Here is a 19,937-nt window from a genome sequence, read left to right on the forward strand (position 1 = left end):
CTCCTCACATTTCTCATAATTGAAACGTCGAATGTGTCCTAATCATTCGAATTCACCATTTTCATCCAAAAAATATTGGATTTTCGGCATATAAATCGAGTTTCGAAACTCCATCTTGACATAAAGGATTTTAGAAAGAATAATAAACCCTTCCCAAGGATTTTTCCAAGCATTTTAAAGACATGTAAAGAATTAGGATTTTTTTCAATTAATTCTTTTTTTGCTTCGTTCTTAGATGAAAAATGATCAAGGATGGTTCTTTTGATTTGAAATCATCTAACCAAGTTGTTATGTCGAGTTTGACATTTTTTTTAAATTGTTGAGTTCAATAACAAAAATTGTTGAACTCAACAATAAAAATTGGTGAACTCGACAATAAATAGAAAGTGGTGAGCTCAACAACAGATAAAAATGGTGAGCTCGATAATAAAATTGTTGACCTCAACAATACATAAAAAGAGGTGAGCTCCATAATAATGAGGGATCATTAAGAAATACAAAGTTTATTAAATGGACTATCAAGTTGCCGTCCAAAATTCAATGACTATTTAGAAAAAAAAAATCCTTTCGTTGGGTCTTTAAGTAATTTTTCCATTTTTCAAATCGGGTCTGTGCACCAAGGTCTTTAATTTTCAATAGGAAAAGGCTGAAGTAGCATTAAAATTGACATCATTTCACACATTACTAACGTGGATGTTTTTATAGAACCCTAGATGTTGTTCATCCATCTGCGAGTGAGAAGAGAAGCATTTATGGTTATGTGCGCTCTTCCACATCAGCGATGTGTGAAACAATGTTAATTTTAATGTCACTACAGCACATCTTTCAATTTTTTGTTTGGTGCTGTGCTTGAAACTATATAGAAAGATCTTTAACAAAAAGAAAATGATTTCTTAAACGATAATTTTACAAATAAGGTAATTTTAAAGTGCCTCCTCATGATTTGGTAAAAATTAAATAACGTGTTTTTGACATGAGGTTGACCACACAAGGACGTTTCAGTCACTTTACATTATTGGAAGATCAAAGTAAAGGAGGTGGATGAAAAAAATTCATCTTTGAGACTATAACAATAGGGAATTTAAAATTCATTTTCCCATTTGGTTGAGTTAGAAAGAAAAATTCTCCTAAAATGAAAATTTTCTTTCCATGGAAAATGAATTCTAAGAAAAATATGCAATCATACAACTGAAAATTACACTTCTCAAAAGAAATCATTTTCTCACCATATTTTTTCCTCTTCATGAGATTTGAAAGGAAATTAACTCTTGAGGTTAAAGATGGGATATCATATTTTTACTTAATTTTAGATTCTTATGAAGATCAAAGACAAGGCATGTCATCAGTTTAAAAAGATTGGTTGTATCTCTAATTTTTGTCAAAATCTGAAGGGGTACCTCAAAATTACCCTCAACTACCAACTAGAAGGTCCTATGTGCAAGTCGAATAAAAGGGGCTTATTTGTAATTTAAAATATTGATTAAAGCGTTTTGTAATTTTGAAAACTAACCAATTTGATCATAAGGTCATGGGTTGCAATTTTCTTGATTTTTGACCAAAATGATCATGATTATATTAAGTTTAAATGTGAAGGTGAGGGGACATTTATGAGATCCAAATTTTGGTTTTGAACAACTTCTGAGTTTTCTCCACCTTCTCTCATTATAATACTAAAGACGATAAGCCGATAAGTTGCAACAAAGACAATATGATAAATGGCTGATATTGCCCATTAGGGACTGCGTTTGTTTAAATAAGAGAGTAATTGCATGATTTACATGGGAAACAATTTGATTGGTGATTTTTAAACTTAAAAGTTTATGATCAGTGCCTCAGTGGGCCCAAAGAGTGTGCTACATGATCACAGAAATGAGAACTAGATTTCCTTAGCTACAACTCCATATCCATTCTATGAATATATGTATTTGGGGCCGGATCATGTGATATAAGTAAAAACATATGTAAAAATAATTATTTTCCAAAATATGGGTTAGAAGTTTTGGATGGAGTTGATTTTTTGTGAGGATGATCTCTATGATAATAAGATCATCCTCACAAAAAACCGGCCCAATCTGAATCTTTTAAATCCATCAAAAGTGATTTACAAATTATTGGTAAAAAATCGACGGTCCACATCTTCTTATCATAGAGATCATCCTCACAAAAAATCTGCTCAACCCATATTTTGAAAAGTGATTATTATTACATTGTTTTTACATATATATATATATAGGGAAATGTTCAGCACCCTAAGTTTTACCACACACTTTAACAAACGTTTTTTGTCCTACATGGGTTAGAAGTTTTGGAATGGGCTGATTTTTGGTGAGGATGATCTCTATGATTAGCAGATCATCCTCCCCAAAAATCAGCCCATTCTAAAATGTTTAGCCCCATGTTTACACGTTGAAAAATTGTGGACCGTCCATTTTTTTGTAAACCATTTTTGATGGGGTTAGAAGTTTTGGAATGAGCTGATTTTTGGTGAGAATGATCTCCTCACCATAGAGATCATTCTCACCAAAAATCAGCCCATTCCAAAACTTTTAACCCATGTAAGACAAAACAGGTTTGTTAAAGTGTGTGGTAAAGCTTAGGGTGCTGAACAGGACCCATATATATATATATATATGGGTCCCGTTCGCCACCCTTAGTTTTACCACACACTTTAACAAACGCGTTTTGTCTTACATTGGTTAGAAGTTTCGGAATGAGCTGATTTTTGGTGAGGATGATCTCTATGGTGAGGAGATCATCCTCACCAAAAATCAGCTCATTCCAAAACTTCTAACCCCATCAAAATTGATTTACAAAAAATGGACGGTCCACGATTTTTCAACGTGTAAACATGGGGCTAAACATTTCGGAATGGGCTGATTTTTGGGGAGGATGATCTTCTAATCATAGAGATCATCCTCACCAAAAATCAGCTCATTCCAAAACTTCTAACTCATGTAGGACAAAAAACGTTTGTTAAAGTGTGTGGTAAAACTTAGGGTGCTGAACATTTCCCTATATATATATATATCAGTAGCATTTGGTAGACAATCTTACGAGGACAACATTGGAAGATAAAATTTGTCCTATATAACTTAAAGTTTCAGATTAGGCGGATTTTTTGTGAGGATGACCTTTATGGTGAGGAGATCATCTTTAAAAAAAGTCAATCAAATCTGAAAACTTCTAACCTCATAAAAAATGATTTAAAAATTAACGATAAAAATCAACGATCCACAATTACTCAACTTTGTAAACCACTTTTGATGGGGTTAGAAGTTTCAGATTGAGCTGATTTTTTGTGAGGGTGATCTCCTTGCCATAGAAATCATCCTCACAAAAAACCAATACAATCCAAAACTTTTAAATCATATAAGACAAATTTTATCTTCCAACGTTATCCTCCTAAGATTGTTTGGTGAACACTCCCCTATACATATATACATTAAGAGAGGCATATTTTTACTTACTTAAACATAGATGGTTGGATCTGTGTTGGTGGTGCATCATGGAGATTCATTTGTTGGAATTTTATGATTAGCTATGTAGAAGGGTTTTTATTTACCCCTAGGTTGAGGATGAGGGCATTTAAGTCAAATTTGGTTAGTCTTCTAAAGTAGTAAAACGTCGAGGGGTGTGTGTGATCAGTTTGAAAACATTGTGTGGGTGTCTCAAATATTCACCAAAACATGGAGGGGCTTCTCTAAATGGGAGCAATCCTCTATATCTTTTTTTTTTTTTTTTTCCTTGTGGTTACATGTGTTTATCAACGGTTGAGGGCGCACCACATCGTCTACAGTTACATAAATTCATTTAAATTTAGGAGTTCAATCAACATTCATATTCAAATGCTTGATCATAACACAAAAATATATACATTTAAAAAAATAAAATTCTGATTTAAACCATGAATCCAAGAGGACTGAGTTGTTATTTTTCTTCAATGTGATTTTCTATGGATTGTAAAAACAAGTTATAGAGGATCCACTCCCTCTCTAAACCACCCAAAAATAAGAATGAGTTGAATTGCCAAAGGGTCGGGATCCGTAGACTCATGAAACGTGAACTCATATGTTCACACACAATCCCATCCGTGTATACATGAGATCCAATGGTTGGGATAAAAGATGTATACTGAGAATATATTATGGGTCTCTAAGATACACCTCAACCATTGGATTTCACAAATACACAGTCGAGATTGTGTGTGAACATCTGAGTTCACTGTCATGAGTCTATAGATCCCGACCGTGTATGTGTGATCCAACAATTGTGATAAAAGATGTATCTCGAGAATATATTACAGATCTCTAAGTTCAAACATATGTTTAAGTTGGATAAAACATATGGTGGAGAATTTATAGTGAGCTTACCAAGTTCAAACATGAACATGATAGATTCAAATAGACTAGCTGTTGATATAGAGAGTTAAACAAATTTGCCATTTCTACAAATTGAGAAAATTCAAAATATGAAAAAGCATACTAATTTTGACTTGCAATCAACAATCATTAATAATTTGTATTTATTAATCTCTTATAAGAATCTTGATGCAATAGTTGTCCTATAGATTAAAAGAAATTCCCCTTCTTCTTGCTCTGTCTCTTCACATAAACCTCTTAACACCCTTTACCCTGTTCTCACTAACTTTTTTTTTTTTCTCCTCTCTTATATTCCTTAAAACCAATCCATCTCTTTTTCTCTCTCTCTCTCTCTCTCTCTCTCTCTCTCTCTCTCATATGGTGTTTATTTCACTATCCCCATATATAAACATGATGAAATATAAAAATAAGAATGCATTTTGCTGATCTCAATATTTAAATCGAAATACAAAAGGCGACGCTGATGAAATAAAGTAAAAGCTCTCATCCCAAGTTTTTTCGTAGCGTGAGACCATTATTTCTAAGAAATCCCATTCTCAAGGAAACCATACTCTCATGCACACTGGAGAGGATTTACAATGGGGGACAATTGTCCTTACAAGAATTTTTAAAACTAGTAAAGATTTTTGAGATATTACGATAGATAACAACGAAAGATAAAAAAATCAGTTGTTATTTTTTTTTTTTCCCATTCTTAGTGGCCCTCAAGTGGACAAAATCCTGGCTCCCGCCCAACGTGCACATTTAAGAAATGAATGTGATCCCATTTTTCAAAAAATAGGTAAATTCTAATATTCATTTTTCACTGATTCTCTCTCAACTTAAATGTCATGGGACAGGCTTTCAAAAGATTTAATGCTCCACAATTGTTGTTTTTTGTTTATGTATTCTTGATTTATCCAATAGGTCAATTTGGTTGGGTTTTTTTGCACCTTTTAACATACACATGAGGGATTCGTAGATCCTCTGATCAACGTTGATGAGAGGACGACGTTCATTATCTTCAAGAATGCCTTGTTCTCATGGTCCAAGCTCAAAGAGTCGTTAATCAATAAGCGATCGAAAAAGTTGAAAGATATGTTCGTTAGAATGAAAAAAAAAACTATAAACTAGAGGAATTTCAGAGAGAAACCCCAACAATTCATATCATCTCGAAGCCCGCCTCTAAATCCAAACCCACTTCTCAATCATTTTTCACATATTTTACATTTTCGTTAAGTAAAACATTTAATGTTCATTTTTCTTTTTGGCTTTATGTATACTTCTTCTTAAATTTGAAAATTTAACGTTCATTGTAAATCACTTTTGATGGTTAGAAGTTGGGCTGATTTTTTGTGAGGGTGATCTTCTTATCATAGACATCATTCACAAAAAATCAACCCAATCTAAAACTTTTAAATCATATAAGACAAATTTTGTCTCCCAACATTATCCTCCTAAGATTTTTTGGCGAACGATCCCCTGTACATATATTAAGAGCGGCATATTTTTACTTACTTAAACATAGACAGTTGGTTAGTTTTCTAAAGTAGTAAAACAACGAGGGGCGCATGTCATCAGTTTGAAAACATTGTGTGGGTGTCTCAAATATTCACCAAGACATGGAGGGGCATCTCTAAATAAGAGCAATCCTCTCTGTCTTTTTTTTTTTTTTCCCCTTGGAGTTCCATGTTGTGTTTATCAACGGTTGAGGGCGCACCACATCGTCTAGACAGTTACATAAACACATTTAAATTTAGGAGTTCAATCAACATTCATATTCAAATGCTTGATCAGGACAAAATAATATATACATTTAAAAAAATAAAATTCTGATTTAAACCATGAATTCAAGAGGACTTCGTTGTTATTTTTCTTCAATGTGATTTTCTATGGACTGTAAAAACAAGTTACAGAGGATCCACTCCCTCTCTAAACCACCCAAAAATAAGAATGAGTTGAATTACCAAAAAGGTCGAGTTCTGTAGACTGATATGTTCACACACAATCTTGTCCATGTATACGTGAGATCCAACGGTTGGGATAAAAGATGTATACTGAAAATATATTATGGGTCTCTAAGATACACCTCGACCGTTGGATCTCACAAATACACAGTCGAGATTGTGTATGAACATCTGAGTTCACTTTCATGAGTCTACAGACCCTAATCTTTACCATCCCGACCGTGTATATGTGTGATCCAACAGTTGTGATAAAAGATGTATCCTGAGAATATATTATGGATCTCTAAGTTCAAACATATGTTTAGGTTGGATAAAACATATGGTGGAGAATTTACAGTGAACTTACCAAGTTAAAACATGAACATGATAGATTCGAATAGACCAGTTGTCAATATAGAGAGAAACAAATTTGCAATTTCTACAAATTGAGAAAATTCAAAATATGAAAAAGCATACCAATTTTGACTTACAATCAACAATCATTAATTATTTTTATTTATTAATTCTTATAAGAATCTTGATGCAATAGTTGTCCTATAGATTAAAAGAAATTTCCCTTCTTCTTGCTCTGTCTCTTCACATAAACCTCTTAACACCCTTTACCCTGTTCTCACATACTTTTTTTTTTCTCCTCTCTTATATTCCTTAAAACCAATCCATCTCTCTCTCTCTCTTATGGTGTTTATTTCATTATCCCCATATATAAACATGATGAAATATAAAAATAAGATGCATTTTGCTGATCTCAATATTTAAATCGAAATACAAAAGGCGACGCTGATGAAATAAAGTAAAAGCTCTCATCCCAAGTTTTTTCGTAGAATGAGACCATCATTTCTAAGAAATCCCATTCTCAAGGAAACCATACTCTCATGCACACAGGAGGATTTACAATGGGGGACAATTGTCCCTACAAGAATTTTTTAAATTAATAAGGATATATTACGACATATAACAACGACGGAGAAAAAATTTTGTCGTTATTTTCCCCCACAAATTTTTTTCCCATTCTTAATTGTTCCCACGTGGACAAAATCCTGACTCCCGCCCAACGTGCACATTTAAGAAATGAATGTGATCCCATTTTTCAAAAAATAGGTAAATTCTAATATTCCTTTTTCACTGGTTCTCTCTCAACTTAAATGTCATGAAACGGGCTTTCAAAAAATTTAATGCTCCACAATTGTTGTTTTTTGTTTTTGTAGTCTTGATTTATCCAATAGGCCAATCTGGTTGATTTTTTTTGCACCTTTTAACATACACATGAGCGATTCGTAGATCCTTTGATCAAAGTTGATGAGAGGACGCCGTTCATCGTCTTCAAGAATGCCTTGTTCGCATGGTCCAAGCTCAAAGAGTCGTTAATCAACAAGTGACCGAAAAAATTGAAAGATATGTTCATCAAAATGAAAAAAAAAAATTATAAATTAGAGGAATTTCAGAGAGAAACCTCGACAATTCATATCATCTCGAAGCCCGCCTCTAAATCCAAACCCACTTCTCAATCGTTTTTCACATATTTTACATTTTCATTTCGACGTTAAGTAAAACATTTAATGTTCATTTTTCATTTTGGTTTCATGTATACTTCTTCTTAAATTTGAAAATTTAAATTAAGAGAAAGGGGTGAGAAAAAAAAAAAACAAAGTTTGAAGAAAAAAAAAAAAAAAGAGTTTGAAGAGGGAGGAGGGGACAACCTACAATACAACACGTACATGGCGAGTACAAAGGATAGAGAAAGTGGTACTTCGGAGCAATTATTTGCTTCTCCCAAAGCCCAAAAACCCATGCAATTTCTTTCTATATATACATTAGGGGGTTGGGTATCTTGGTTGGCGATGAAGCCAAAGGAGATTCCTTTTTTGTTTCCCCCTTCTTCTCGTGCCCTAGTAACTTCTGAGCGTGTTCAAACCAAAGGAACCCTAAACCTAAACCTGAAATTTGTTATAGTTTGTGACTCCAATCGCCATTCCCAGGTGTGTTCTTGCTTCTATTATTATTATTATTTTATTTTTTTTCTTTCTTTTTAATTCTCTGCAATCCACTAATGTATTTGTTGATCATGAACTTCTAGCTAATGTAATCTTAACTGTTTTATAAGTTCATGAATCATTCACTTTTTTGATCTATTTGAACGGAATTGCTCTGCTAAAATTGGGATTTTTTTTTTCTTTAGGAAGATCATTTTTAGGCAGATTTAAGGTTTTTTGTTTGGATCTTAAATGCAATGCATTTATCTGCTTAAATTGGAGTCTTGGTTGATGATATTTATGTTCTCATTTCTCTGCATGTTGTTTTTAATCTTTAAAAGATCAATTTTTAGCCAGTTTTTGTTTTTTGGTTTTTTGTTTTAGTTTTGTTTGGATCTTAAATGCATGTATCTTCTTCCATTCCCTGAATTGTAGTCTTGGTTGATGATTTATGGATTCTCCCTTCTCTGCATTTTTTTTTTGGGTTTTTTTAAAATTTGGGTTTTGCTTAATGGTGTTTGAATGAATGTGGAATACACAAGGTTATTATAGAACTCTGGGTTTGGTTTGTACACACTAGGGGAGAAGAATAATAGTATATAGGAACCAAAACTTAGGGATTTAAGAATAGAAATCTATAGGGCTTAGGCGAGCCTGGCATAGTGTTGCATAAACTGAACTTTTTTCCTGGTTTTTTTATGGGGAAATTTTGATTGTTGGGGTAAATAGCTTTCTGACAGAAGGGAAAATAATATAGCTGAAGTGGGATTTCAAGGAGTTGAGGAGGACTGTATTCATTTAAAAATCAATACGTACGGTTCTGACAATTGATTTCTGTAGGGCTTAGGTGAATATAGTAGGTTTTTTAACGTCATTTTCTGTTTCAGATTTTCGCACCAATGGTGGGCTTTTTGAGGGGAAACTTTGCTTGTTGGGATAAATAGCTTTCTGATGGAAGGGAAAACAAAGTAGCTGTGGCTGGATTCAAAGGGTTGACAAGGATGTTATTAGGCAAAGAAATCGATGGTCTCTACAATGATGGCTTTGAGGGGTCAAAGAATGAGCATCGAATTTTTGTGGAGGTTTTCTATGGAAGCGACACAGTTGCTGGAGCTGTTAATTTTGAAGCAGAATTCAGGAAGTACAGAAATGCATTCCGTTGTTCGAATAGTGAAAAATCAGTGGTGATGAATCAGTCTTCCACAAAGGATATGTATGTGGAGGATTCTTGTACTATAAATAAAGACTCTGTACATGTGAAGGAGAATCAGGAAGGAATATGTAGAGGAATTGCTGTTTCAGGGTGTGCTCAAGAAGGCTCTACTCTTTGGGCTGGAAGGAATGGCTGTGATGCTAACTTTAAGCGAATGAAATGGACATCTGATTGTTTCATTGACACGGCAAAGGATTTGATTCATGTAGAATCTTTGAAAGCAGTTGTCCCGGGGATGCCCGCTCAAGATCCATTCTGTGTTGATCAACCAATAAGATGCCACTTGGTTGAATCTTCCAGTCGGGGTATTGTATCTAGTTGTTATCTGCTCAAGCGACACAGAGATGTGGACAGCAGAAGTCACGTGGATGATAGAGAGGCCTCTAAAAGAAAACCATCAAGCTTATATGGAATAGATGGAAAGACAGTTATTGAAAGTAAAGCTACTACATCACCAATTTCTCAGCAGAGCATTGCACCCAAGCTTTTGGTTGGAGGTGCATCCGTCACTCATAAATCTGTAGCCGTAATAGGTTCTAAAGAAGATTCCAAGGAATCTCTTCTTTTGAACTCAGATATAGTTAATGTGGCTCGGAAGATGGATTCTATAAAGGATCAATGCCCACGTCTCCGTGGCCATATCAATCATTTACTTTTGGCTACAGGTTGGTGTCTCGAGAAGCGGAAAAGAGGCAGCGAGGCTCGTATGAGGTCTGTTTATATATCACCTGAGGGAAGGGTTATTGGTGAATTCCATAAAGTATGGAGGTCATGTGGTGAGAGTTTGTTTGCTAGAAGACACAAATTGATGCAGGAAGAAAATGGGCGGCAGTGGGATGATATCACCAAGTTTTGGTCTGACTTGTCAGATACATTAACACATATTGAGAAAGAGATGCAGCACATGGAAACTTCTGTGCTGGCTTGTCAATGGAGTCTTCTGGATCCCTTTGTTACAGTAGTCTTCATTAATAGACAAATTGGTGCCCTGAGAGAGGGAAGACTAATCAAAGCAAACAGAACTGTATTGTTTGATTTAAGCAAGAGAAAGGATATTTTGGTCTCTGAAAGTGCCGAGACAGTAGTTGATGGTAACGGACATGTTCACAACGAGCAATATAGAAATGGGAGCTTTACTTTCTCTGGTGAAAAGAAACAGGGAGAGGTAGTCAAAGTTCTTACGGGTGTATCGGTTTATTTGAAAGAGGAAAAGAGTCCATTTGTGGAAACCAAAGTCATGGGTGCGAGTATGACTGGTATTCAGCATATGGGAAGCTTCACGGATCAAACAGTTAGCTTGAATCTTGGTTTGGTCCCATCTCGTCGGTCGTGGATAGCACCTGCCGAAGCAGATATATGCCTTCATGATGTTCCCGTCTCCTATAAAAGTGCAGATGTAGTCATTAAAGGGACGGAAAGTGCTCTCTCTGTGTTAAATATCAATGCAAGTCAGTCAAGCCGTGGTGAGCAGAATTCTGGATTGATAGAGGCAAGGACCATGGGAGCTATCAAAGATGTATCAGTTGATGAATCAGCTGGATTGATAGCTATCAAACATGTTCCCTTTGATTTGAATGGAGAGATCACTGTGATGGACAGTCCAAAGGAGTTGCCAGAAAGAACACAGGAAGTTCTCTCACCTTCTGAAGACAAGGTGTCCCATGAAATGATCGAGGACTGTATGGAAGAGGGGCGTTCTCAGGAGTGCGCATTGAAAACTGTCAAAGAAGTGTCTATGCATAAAGAAACAAAATCTTCTTTATGCATGAAGAGCCTCAGCAGGAAGGATCTGCATTTTGACGTGGATGATAAGATGAAAGGTGATTTCGACGACTCACCCTGTGAAGAAGAACTGAATTTACCTGAAAGGAAAATACCACCAGAGAATTTACAGCATTCAGTACATTTTGAAAATGAGGGTGTTGGGGGCACTGTGGCTTCGAACTTAGAGATCAAACAAGCATTTGTGGCAGTAAAAAATGACCTGGTAAAGAAGAAACCTAAGAATTCTAAGAAGATTTCGGAGATCAAAGTGACCAAGAGGAAGTTGGGTTTATTCAAACCTCAGAAGGTTGAACCACAAAACGTCCAAGAAGTTAAAACTCATCGGCAGTCTAGAAAAGGCCAGAAATGCAGTGAAGCTAATGTAAGGACAATTGAAAATCATAACAAATCCTTGTCTCTAAGCTCTTCCCAGCAAAAAATTGTCAAGAGATCAAAATTTAATAAGTTTCAGCATAAATACAGTGGTTCTGAAGAATTGGTTGTGGTCCCTTGCGATGGAAAGAGTCCAAAGGGACACAAGTATGTAGAAAATACTGATAGAAACCCTTTGCATATGAACATTGAGTCTCTGGACCCTCCAAGTTGCAAGAAAATTGTGAAATCCAAAAATTCCAAAGTCAACAATGACAATGGATGGAAAAGTTTTCCTGGATCCCCTATTGATGATGAGGACCTTTTAGTCTCGGCTATCATAATAAACAAAGACTTATGCTCAAACAGCAAACAGTCTACTGTTAAACCTCAAAATAAAAAAGCTATGAGAAAGCTTAAGAGTCAAAAGGGCAGACGCAAGTTGCTTCCACGGAATCCTGCAAAAGGTGGAAAGCACTTCATGGATGGGAAAAGGTCCTTCTTGAGAGCAAGAACAGTGTTGTCCTGGTTGATTGATGTTGGTGTTGTATCTATGAATGATGTGGTTCAATATCGAAGCCCAAAGGATGGTACTGTGGTTAAGGATGGTTGGATTACTAACGATGGGGTCCTCTGTAAATGCTGCAATAAAGTGCTTTCTGTTTCTGAGTTCAAAGTTCATGCTGGCTTCAAGCTGTATAGGCCCTGTTTGAATCTTTTCATGGAGTCTGGTAAGCCATTCACAGTTTGCCAGCTTGAGGCTTGGGCAGCTGAATATAAGGCCAGGAAAGGTGGAACACGAGAAGTGAAAATTAATGAGGTTGATCAGAATGACGATACATGTGGGCTTTGTGGTGATGGTGGCAATCTGATATGTTGTGATAACTGCCCTTCAACTTTTCATCAGACGTGCTTGTCTGCACAGGTATGTCTTTCGCTAAATACATATATTTTATTTATTTTGTTTCCTTGTGCACAATAATTTGTTTGCCAGCAATGCTTAAAATAGCCACTGTCAATTTCATAGCAGTATTACTAGAATCTGTTGATCTGATTTTAGGGCCTCAATTTATATTCCTTTTGCTTATCTCATGCTTTAACAAAGTGCATAAAATTCCTCTCAACACGTGGAGATTAGAGGCAAGAGATATGAGGTATTTTGTGATCTTCTTTTCCGATTACTCACTCAGTGCTCTAACAAGGTGCTTGCAAATTACACTTTGACACCTAAATTATTTTTTAGTTTTTCAGAGCATAGGCTTAGATCAAAGAGATTTTTTTTTTTTTTTGAAAAGTAGATCAAAGAGATTTATATACCTTAACCCTTTTTTGTCCTTTCTTTAAGTATGGAGTGGTGACATGGAAGATCTCTCTTGCCATGTCCCGGGATCATGTGGCTTTGGGGCATGTTAATAGGGGTCATTCTTAGAAGATTGCGTTCTTTCCGCCATGTTTGGGGGACCGATCAAACTCTCAGACGGCTGCGGCCTGTGTGGTTCTAGGCTGTTTTGGTGGTTAAGCGTGATATCATGGTACCTCTTCTTGAGGAATCGAGGTTGAACAGCCTTCCCAAAATTTAATGCTTCTGAGAATCAACTTCCTTGTCTCCTCCCATCCCAGACAAGAATGTCTTTCCATCTTCGTATTCTGTCCCAAAGATGTCCGAATTAAATTGTTGGCATCTTATTGAAGGCACATCTATAATGGAGCTTAAATGTGTTTTTTGTACGCTTACATACATATAGTATTTTTTAAATATATATAAATGCATGCTAAAATTTCCAACTAATTAGAACTTGAATGATATATTAATGCCTAGCTAATCATCAATCGTTAACGACTCATGTGGATCCTCCATCAACTAAAGAAGCTCCCATCTGGGACTCATTTCATTATCATCTCCCCAAATCAAGGTTTGAGCTTGTTTGTTCAAACTCTTATTAAACCTCTTGTGAACTTTAAATGACCTTGATTGATCCCAACCATTAACTTTCTCCAATACCTCTTCGTGAAATTAGTTCTTCTTCACTGACATTATCAACATTTTTATCATTGGTGTCATTGCTTATGGATGTATGGTATCCCTGGGTTCCACTTTTAACTTGTTTGCAACTTAGTCTTATGGACTATAGACTTTGAAAGGTGATCATCAAATTTAGTCTCGTTTTTTTCTGGGAATCATCCTTGAGTTGTGTACCTGCTTGATCTGATCGATTGTTTATCATAGTTTTGAAATACATTTTTATTTGGTGTTTTTGTCTGGTTTGTTAACTTATTAAAGGCACAGGGACCTTTTGTCCTACATTATTGGGCTTCACGTTGGTTCTTATTAATACAGAGTTTTAGATTAGTCAGAAAGCTTTTGGATAGGTGAATTATGTTTGTTAAATCTTGGTTCTTTTCTTCAGGAGTTACCTGAAGGTAGCTGGTACTGCTCATACTGCACTTGTCGGATTTGTGGGTACGTGGTCAGTGAAAAAGAGGCTTCGAGTTCCTTGATCATACTAAAGTGCTCACAATGCGAGCATAAATGTATTTCCCTTTTACCTTCTTTTTTTATTTTTATTTTTATTTTTTTGGTTTGAGCAGATAAATCATCAATTCCTAGTAGAGTTCATTTCTGTTTCTTTGTTCGTAAGGTTTCTTGTGATCTATAAAATTGCTGATTAACTAGGATGAGAATTTGAAATTGATTCATGTATGAAAAGTAACAGGAAACTCTATGTTTACAATCTTGAAAGCAAAGCAGGCTCATTAATACGTAGAAAACTTCTACATCATGTGCATATTGGTCAAATATATCAAATGGACAATTCACAAGATTAATGGAAAGTAAGAAGGAAAACTAGAGATGGCTTCACAAGAAACAGATTGGAAATATCAAGAAGATCACATGGGGTTTCTATGTACGTGGAAGATGCCTAGGATTGTTAATCGAAAAAATCCATAGATACCTCTTGTAATAATAATCGTTCTGCTCAAACAATGTGAAAGAGGCATGAGGTGCTTCGTGTCCCAGATACCCATAAGAACTTGGGGTCCAGGCAATTGTGAGCAAGAAAGATTTCACCTAGTTTTCAAATTGGATACACTTTTTATTTACAAAGGTTGGGATGTTTGTTTTTTGTTTTTGTTTTTTGGGTGGGGGTGGGGGACTCTCTTAAGTTTTTTTTTTCCGATTAAGTATAATTTTTGTTGGAAGAGAAAGGAGGTTGAGAAGATCTGCCCAATTACAAAAGACGCTGAATCTAGCAAGTTACCAAGCACATGGCCCTTAAAATATATACCCTTGAATTCGTCAAATGAAAATTGACTTGCACCAAAAATACAACAGCCCTTTCTTATTCAGTGAAAAACCCATTGTGCTTCCAACACTAGCTTCCATTTCTTGTTTAAAATGATGAATCACAAGGTCATATTTTCTTAATATTTTTATTTTAGAAATAAAGAATGCTTATTCTTGTCCTTTATCATATTCACACCATATGTTGTTCATTCATATACAAATAGCATATTTCATTTGAATGAAGGCATATAATCTTCTTTGGCATTTCTATTTGGACTAATATCAACACATTATAATCTTTACTTAGCAGTGATTAAGAGCAACCGTTTGCTGTTGATCTCTACTGCTAAACGATTTCTCAAGGAAGAGTTGATGAGGTTCCGATGATGTTGATAATCTGGACACCTTGTACGCATAATTTTATGGTGTTCAATTTGTGTAAAACATTTTTCTCTGGTAACTTGGAAACCTAGTGTTCCTGATGTTTGTTAAATTCCTACACAGATCATGGGATATTGTTTAAAGTACAATGTTATTTTCATTTGGTAACTCATACACGTACTGTTCCTGATAATTCTTATTTTGTGAACAGATCATGGATCATGCCTAAAAGGTACTGATGTTTGTAGATTAGCTTCTGATTCGTGGTTTTGTGGAGCAAACTGTCAGGAGGTACGCTTGAGCTATGGTTCGTAATTTTCCTGGTTTGTTCATCAAATTTGCACAGAAAGGACGCATCTGGTTTATGTAGAACTTATCTTGATGGTTTGTTGTGGCATATTTGATCTTGAAGGTCAATTATGAGCTTGACAAAAGGGTATCCTCACGGTTTCAAGTCTTGGTCAGTTCAAACTGAGGCAATGTGAGTCGTGAGACACTAAAAGCCACACAAAACATTAAAAAAATAAAAATAAAAAATCAAGATGTGATGTAAAAATCAGGGTGATCCAGATGATATGGAAGGAAAAGTTATCCAGTTCGAATCATGAAACACACATGAATCATGTCTGGGTCCTCGGCAATACTGAGATGGATGCACACACACACACACACGCACAATGGGGGAAAATAGAGGGGCACATGTGGTCTGTTTAGTTTACAGTTTGCGCACACTTATCTGCTAATTCATATCCCGTGTCTTGCTTTGCATTTTTTTCATGTTGCCCAAAATATCTATGGGTTTCTGTCATTTTGTTTTTGCTGATTGTTGGTTATTCTTGTTTTAAAAAGTTCAATTCACTGCTGCATGCAGGTTTACTCTGGTCTTCATTCTCATGTTGGCATTTCAAACCATATTGCTGATGGTTTTTCATGGAGCCTTCTTAAATGTATCCGTGGTGACCAAAAAGTTTGTTCTGCACAAAGATTTGCACTGATGGCTGAATGCAATTCAAAATTGGTTGTTGCTCTTAGTATTATGGAGGAATGCTTTCTCCCAATGTTGGATACAAGAACAGGCATAGACATGATACCACATGTGTTATACAATTGGGGGTGTGTATTTCCTCTGTATTATTATTTGTCCATTTCCTTCATTTGTTTGACAAAGTGCATTTTTTTTTTACGTTGTTTGCATATTCTTTTCTGTGCTATTCCACATCATTTCCACTTAAATATGTAATATTATACATCTTGTTATTGTAGCTTCTTTTGCATTCATGCCTTGGTAGTAATCTATGATTACAGTCACTGGATGGTTGTTGAATCCTGTGTGGCTTTAGTGCAATTAATGCATAGTGTCTTTTAAGAATCTGACATGACCATGAACCTTGCAGAAAGCTGGAAGAATTTTTAGCACCTCTCTAGACCCCTCATTCATATGAAATTGGAGCCATACCCTCCCAACTTTAGCATGCTTGTGCTCGAGTTTTTAGAATATCGTATGAACTTTTAAATCGTTCTTTTATCTTTGTTTTGTTTTGTTTTTAAAAGGTTTTCTCTACACCATAATCCAATATCCTTACTGTTAAATGGCTATTTGATATTAAAGTGAACATTGGACTTCTATTTACTTCTGGTAAGTGACATCACACATTATCTTAATGTTATAATTTCAGGTCAGGCATCATCACTCTCTCTTTTGGAAGCTATTTGGCTGTAGCCTACAAGTATTTAATTGTTTTCTTCTTGTTTCTCAGCTCAAATTTCTCTCGTTTGAATTATCAAGGCTTTTACACTCTGATATTGGAGAAGGGGGATGAGGTTATATCGGTAGCATCCATCAGGTAATACTTTATTGGAGAACAGCTTATTTGTAAATTACTTATACTTACAAAGGCTCTAGATTACAACCCATATTCTGAACAAGAGGTGGTAAATTCCCAAATAGATAGCCGGGGCAGTACTGCAAACAGTGAGAATTTCTAATCATAGGGGCAAGAATGCTCCCCTTGCCTTTCTCTTGCACGTAATATCGGTCGACCTTAATTTTGGATACATCTTTCAAATTTTGTGAGCTCATCTTTGGTTTTTGTGCAGGGTGCATGGAATCACAGTTGCAGAGATGCCTCTTGTTGCAACTCACATCGAGCATCGTCGCCAGGGAATGTGCCGACGTCTTTTAAATGCTATTGAAGAGGTATTTTGAATCTGAGACTTTTATGTTTGAGTGAATTTTCATGAGGAATTCCTCATGGCATGCATAAATCCTGGTTCAATCTGAGTGTATCAAAACATTGGCTTTAAATCGAAAAAACTAGTTTTATTTATAGATGAATAAATCAAACTATTTTTAAGTGTTTAAAATGAAAGCTAGAATTAATAATCACACTTGCTTCTATTAATACACATTACAAATGTTTCTAAATATTCTGGAACAAGTATATGTACCTCAAAACATTGTGTATGATACATATAAAATGTTAAAAAAGTTTTTATTATATTTTTATTTGTCTTAATGATTATTGGAAGTTATGTAGTTTGGTTATGCTTCATTTATTATCGAATACCCGTGACTTAATGGGAATACATATGTTTTTCTGTTATGTTCCTTATGTTTTGCGAAACGTTGGGATACATTTGGAATTTCAAAACGATATTAATGTGGCATCCTTTTTTGTTTTTTTGGAAGGTAAAGATTGTTGGAGATTAAATAATGTGGCATTCTTGTATGTCAAAAAAACAGAAAGTTTTGGCTGAAACATTCAGGAGTGACACAAAACTTTAAACCAGATAATATATCCTCTTTAATGCTCATTTAAAATTGGAAATTCGGTGTGAGTGTTATTTCTTTCTACTCTTATTTGGTTCTACAAAGTACAATTAGCGTCGGTTGGCAGATAAGATCATGCTCTTTTTCACTAAAAGTTGATTATGACTTTCATTTGCATCTGCCTCAATATTTCACACTTTGAGCGTTTAATTTCCTTGAGCTTTAACTTTCACGAGAGTTTCTTAGGTGCTTTAAGCAGTCAACTTCGGATTTGCTTATTTGTTAGTCTTCGTGGTTGTAGATGTTAAAATCTCTCAAGGTTGAGAGGCTTGTAGTGGCTGCTATTCCAAGTTTAGTGGATACTTGGACATTTGGTTTCGGCTTTGAGCTCATGAAAGATGAAGAGAGAGACTATTTGAACAGCATCAACTTCATGACATTTCCAGGAACAACATTGCTAAGAAAGAACCTGTACAGGAAAGAAGTTACAGAGATGGAACAAAAGGGTGGGTTTTCTTTTTCATTAATTAAACTCCAAATTCATTTTCCTTCAATGCGTTTTACTTTGGTTAATCTACAACGGTGCTTGGATTACGTATTTATAAGTTTCTCCTTTAATGCAGGACCAGGAGATGCGCCACCTTCATGTCCAGATGAAGCAATAGAAAGTGGTGTTTGTGGTGGTAGTGAAAGGAGCATCCATGACTCTGTGTGACCATCTGATGAACAGAGAAGTAATCCGCAGAAACGTCCCATCTGGGTCTCCTAAGGAGTGTCTTTCAGATTTTGGGGGGAAGTAAACATGAAATTACTTCTAATATTGAATATTGCAAAGAAAACTAAACTTGGATATATGTGATGGGGTTCAGCTTTTTCCGATAGAACGGTAGCAAAAACCCCATGCATTTAGAGGTAGTTTAAAAAAACAAGACACAGAGAAACTTGTTTTTCCTTAAAAATAAAAAAAAATAAAAACCTTTAAGAAAGTGTTAAGTAAAACAAAAATAAATAAAGAGAAGACAATTGCAACAATAGGTGTTCAGGTGCATTTTTATTTTGACAGGCAAATTAAATGCTTTGCAGGGAAATTCCTAAAGTGTGCTTCAGATGCATTTTATGCTACCATGCAAACAGTCCATTTGATATGGACTTTGGGGGCATTTGGTTTGGAAGAGGCAAATATGGCATTGCCTTTGGATATGTTTTTATTTTAAAAAATATTATAATTATTTATATATAATTATATATTAATAAAGGGTCGGGTTCAAGAACTAATGACATAGGCTAATAAAATAATCAACGTGTTTTCTCCTATACTGGTTAGAAGTTTTGGATTGGGTTGATTTTTTGTGAAGATGATCTTTATGATGAAGACATCATCCTCATAAAAATCAGTCCATTCTGAAACTTCTAACCCTAATTTATAAGTTGAAGAATAGTGGATCCTCAATTTGTGAGATCATCTTCACAAACAATCAGTTCATTTCAAAATTTCTAGTCCAAGAAACACAAAACATGTTGGCTACATTATTGGGTCTTGAACCTGATCCATTAATAAATAATCGCAAATCAAGTTAAATAGTTTATCTCGTCCAACTTGGTCTTGTCTTGTGACGCTCGAGACGCCAACTTGAGATTAGAAACCATGTCATAGAAGTGTGGGAGTGCTGGATTTGGTCCAATAGTTTTGTCTTGAGTGAAGTAAATTGGTTTTATGCTCAGATGGATGAGACAAAATCTCCATACCTCTGCTTAGAGTATTTAATCTCTCAGTTGACATGGACTGTTCCACTACGTTAGGTTGGAATTGAAAGAAATGTTTTCTGAAAAGAGTCGTGATAAAATGACTCGTCAGG

At 35.3% G+C, this 19,937-nt stretch overlaps 1 protein-coding gene across 4 annotated transcripts; it reads left to right on the forward strand.

The window, feature by feature from the left end:
* The first annotated feature begins 8,007 nt into the window (after positions 1 to 8,007).
* On the forward strand, positions 8,008 to 19,056 carry LOC147392279 (increased DNA methylation 1-like). Of its 4 annotated transcripts, none has more exons than XM_086458468.1 (9): positions 8,015 to 8,301; positions 9,183 to 12,569; positions 14,053 to 14,176; positions 15,523 to 15,602; positions 16,183 to 16,424; positions 16,988 to 17,155; positions 17,409 to 17,508; positions 18,383 to 18,587; positions 18,705 to 19,056. In XM_086458468.1, the coding sequence occupies exons 2-9, from the start codon at positions 9,297 to 9,299 to the stop codon at positions 18,794 to 18,796; spliced, it is 4,284 nt and encodes a 1,427-aa protein (XP_086314594.1). In that variant the 5' UTR covers positions 8,015 to 8,301; positions 9,183 to 9,296; the 3' UTR covers positions 18,797 to 19,056. The 4 variants fall into 4 exon arrangements, with proteins under 4 accessions (XP_086314597.1, XP_086314596.1, XP_086314594.1 ...); XM_086458469.1 differs by having other exon boundaries at positions 8,019 to 8,301; positions 17,069 to 17,155; XM_086458470.1 differs by lacking the exons at positions 16,988 to 17,155; positions 17,409 to 17,508; positions 18,383 to 18,587; positions 18,705 to 19,056 and having other exon boundaries at positions 8,010 to 8,301; positions 15,523 to 15,618; positions 16,183 to 16,381.
* Positions 19,057 to 19,937: the final 881 nt, after the last annotated feature.

This window comes from Akebia trifoliata, chromosome 11 (assembly GCF_017979445.1).
Source record: "Akebia trifoliata isolate Shusen 1 chromosome 11, ASM1797944v1, whole genome shotgun sequence".
NCBI classification, from domain to species: Eukaryota; Viridiplantae; Streptophyta; class Magnoliopsida; order Ranunculales; family Lardizabalaceae; genus Akebia; species Akebia trifoliata.

Coding starts and splice junctions, on each gene's coding strand:
- LOC147392279 (XM_086458468.1), top strand. CDS start 9,297: ATGTTATTAGGCAAAGAAATCGATGGTCTCTACAATGATGGCTTTGAG. Junction 14,177..15,522: donor CTCACAATGCGAGCATAAAT/GTATTTCCCTTT, acceptor TTTTGTGAACAG/ATCATGGATCATGCCTAAAA. Junction 18,588..18,704: donor TACAGAGATGGAACAAAAGG/GTGGGTTTTCTT, acceptor CCTTTAATGCAG/GACCAGGAGATGCGCCACCT.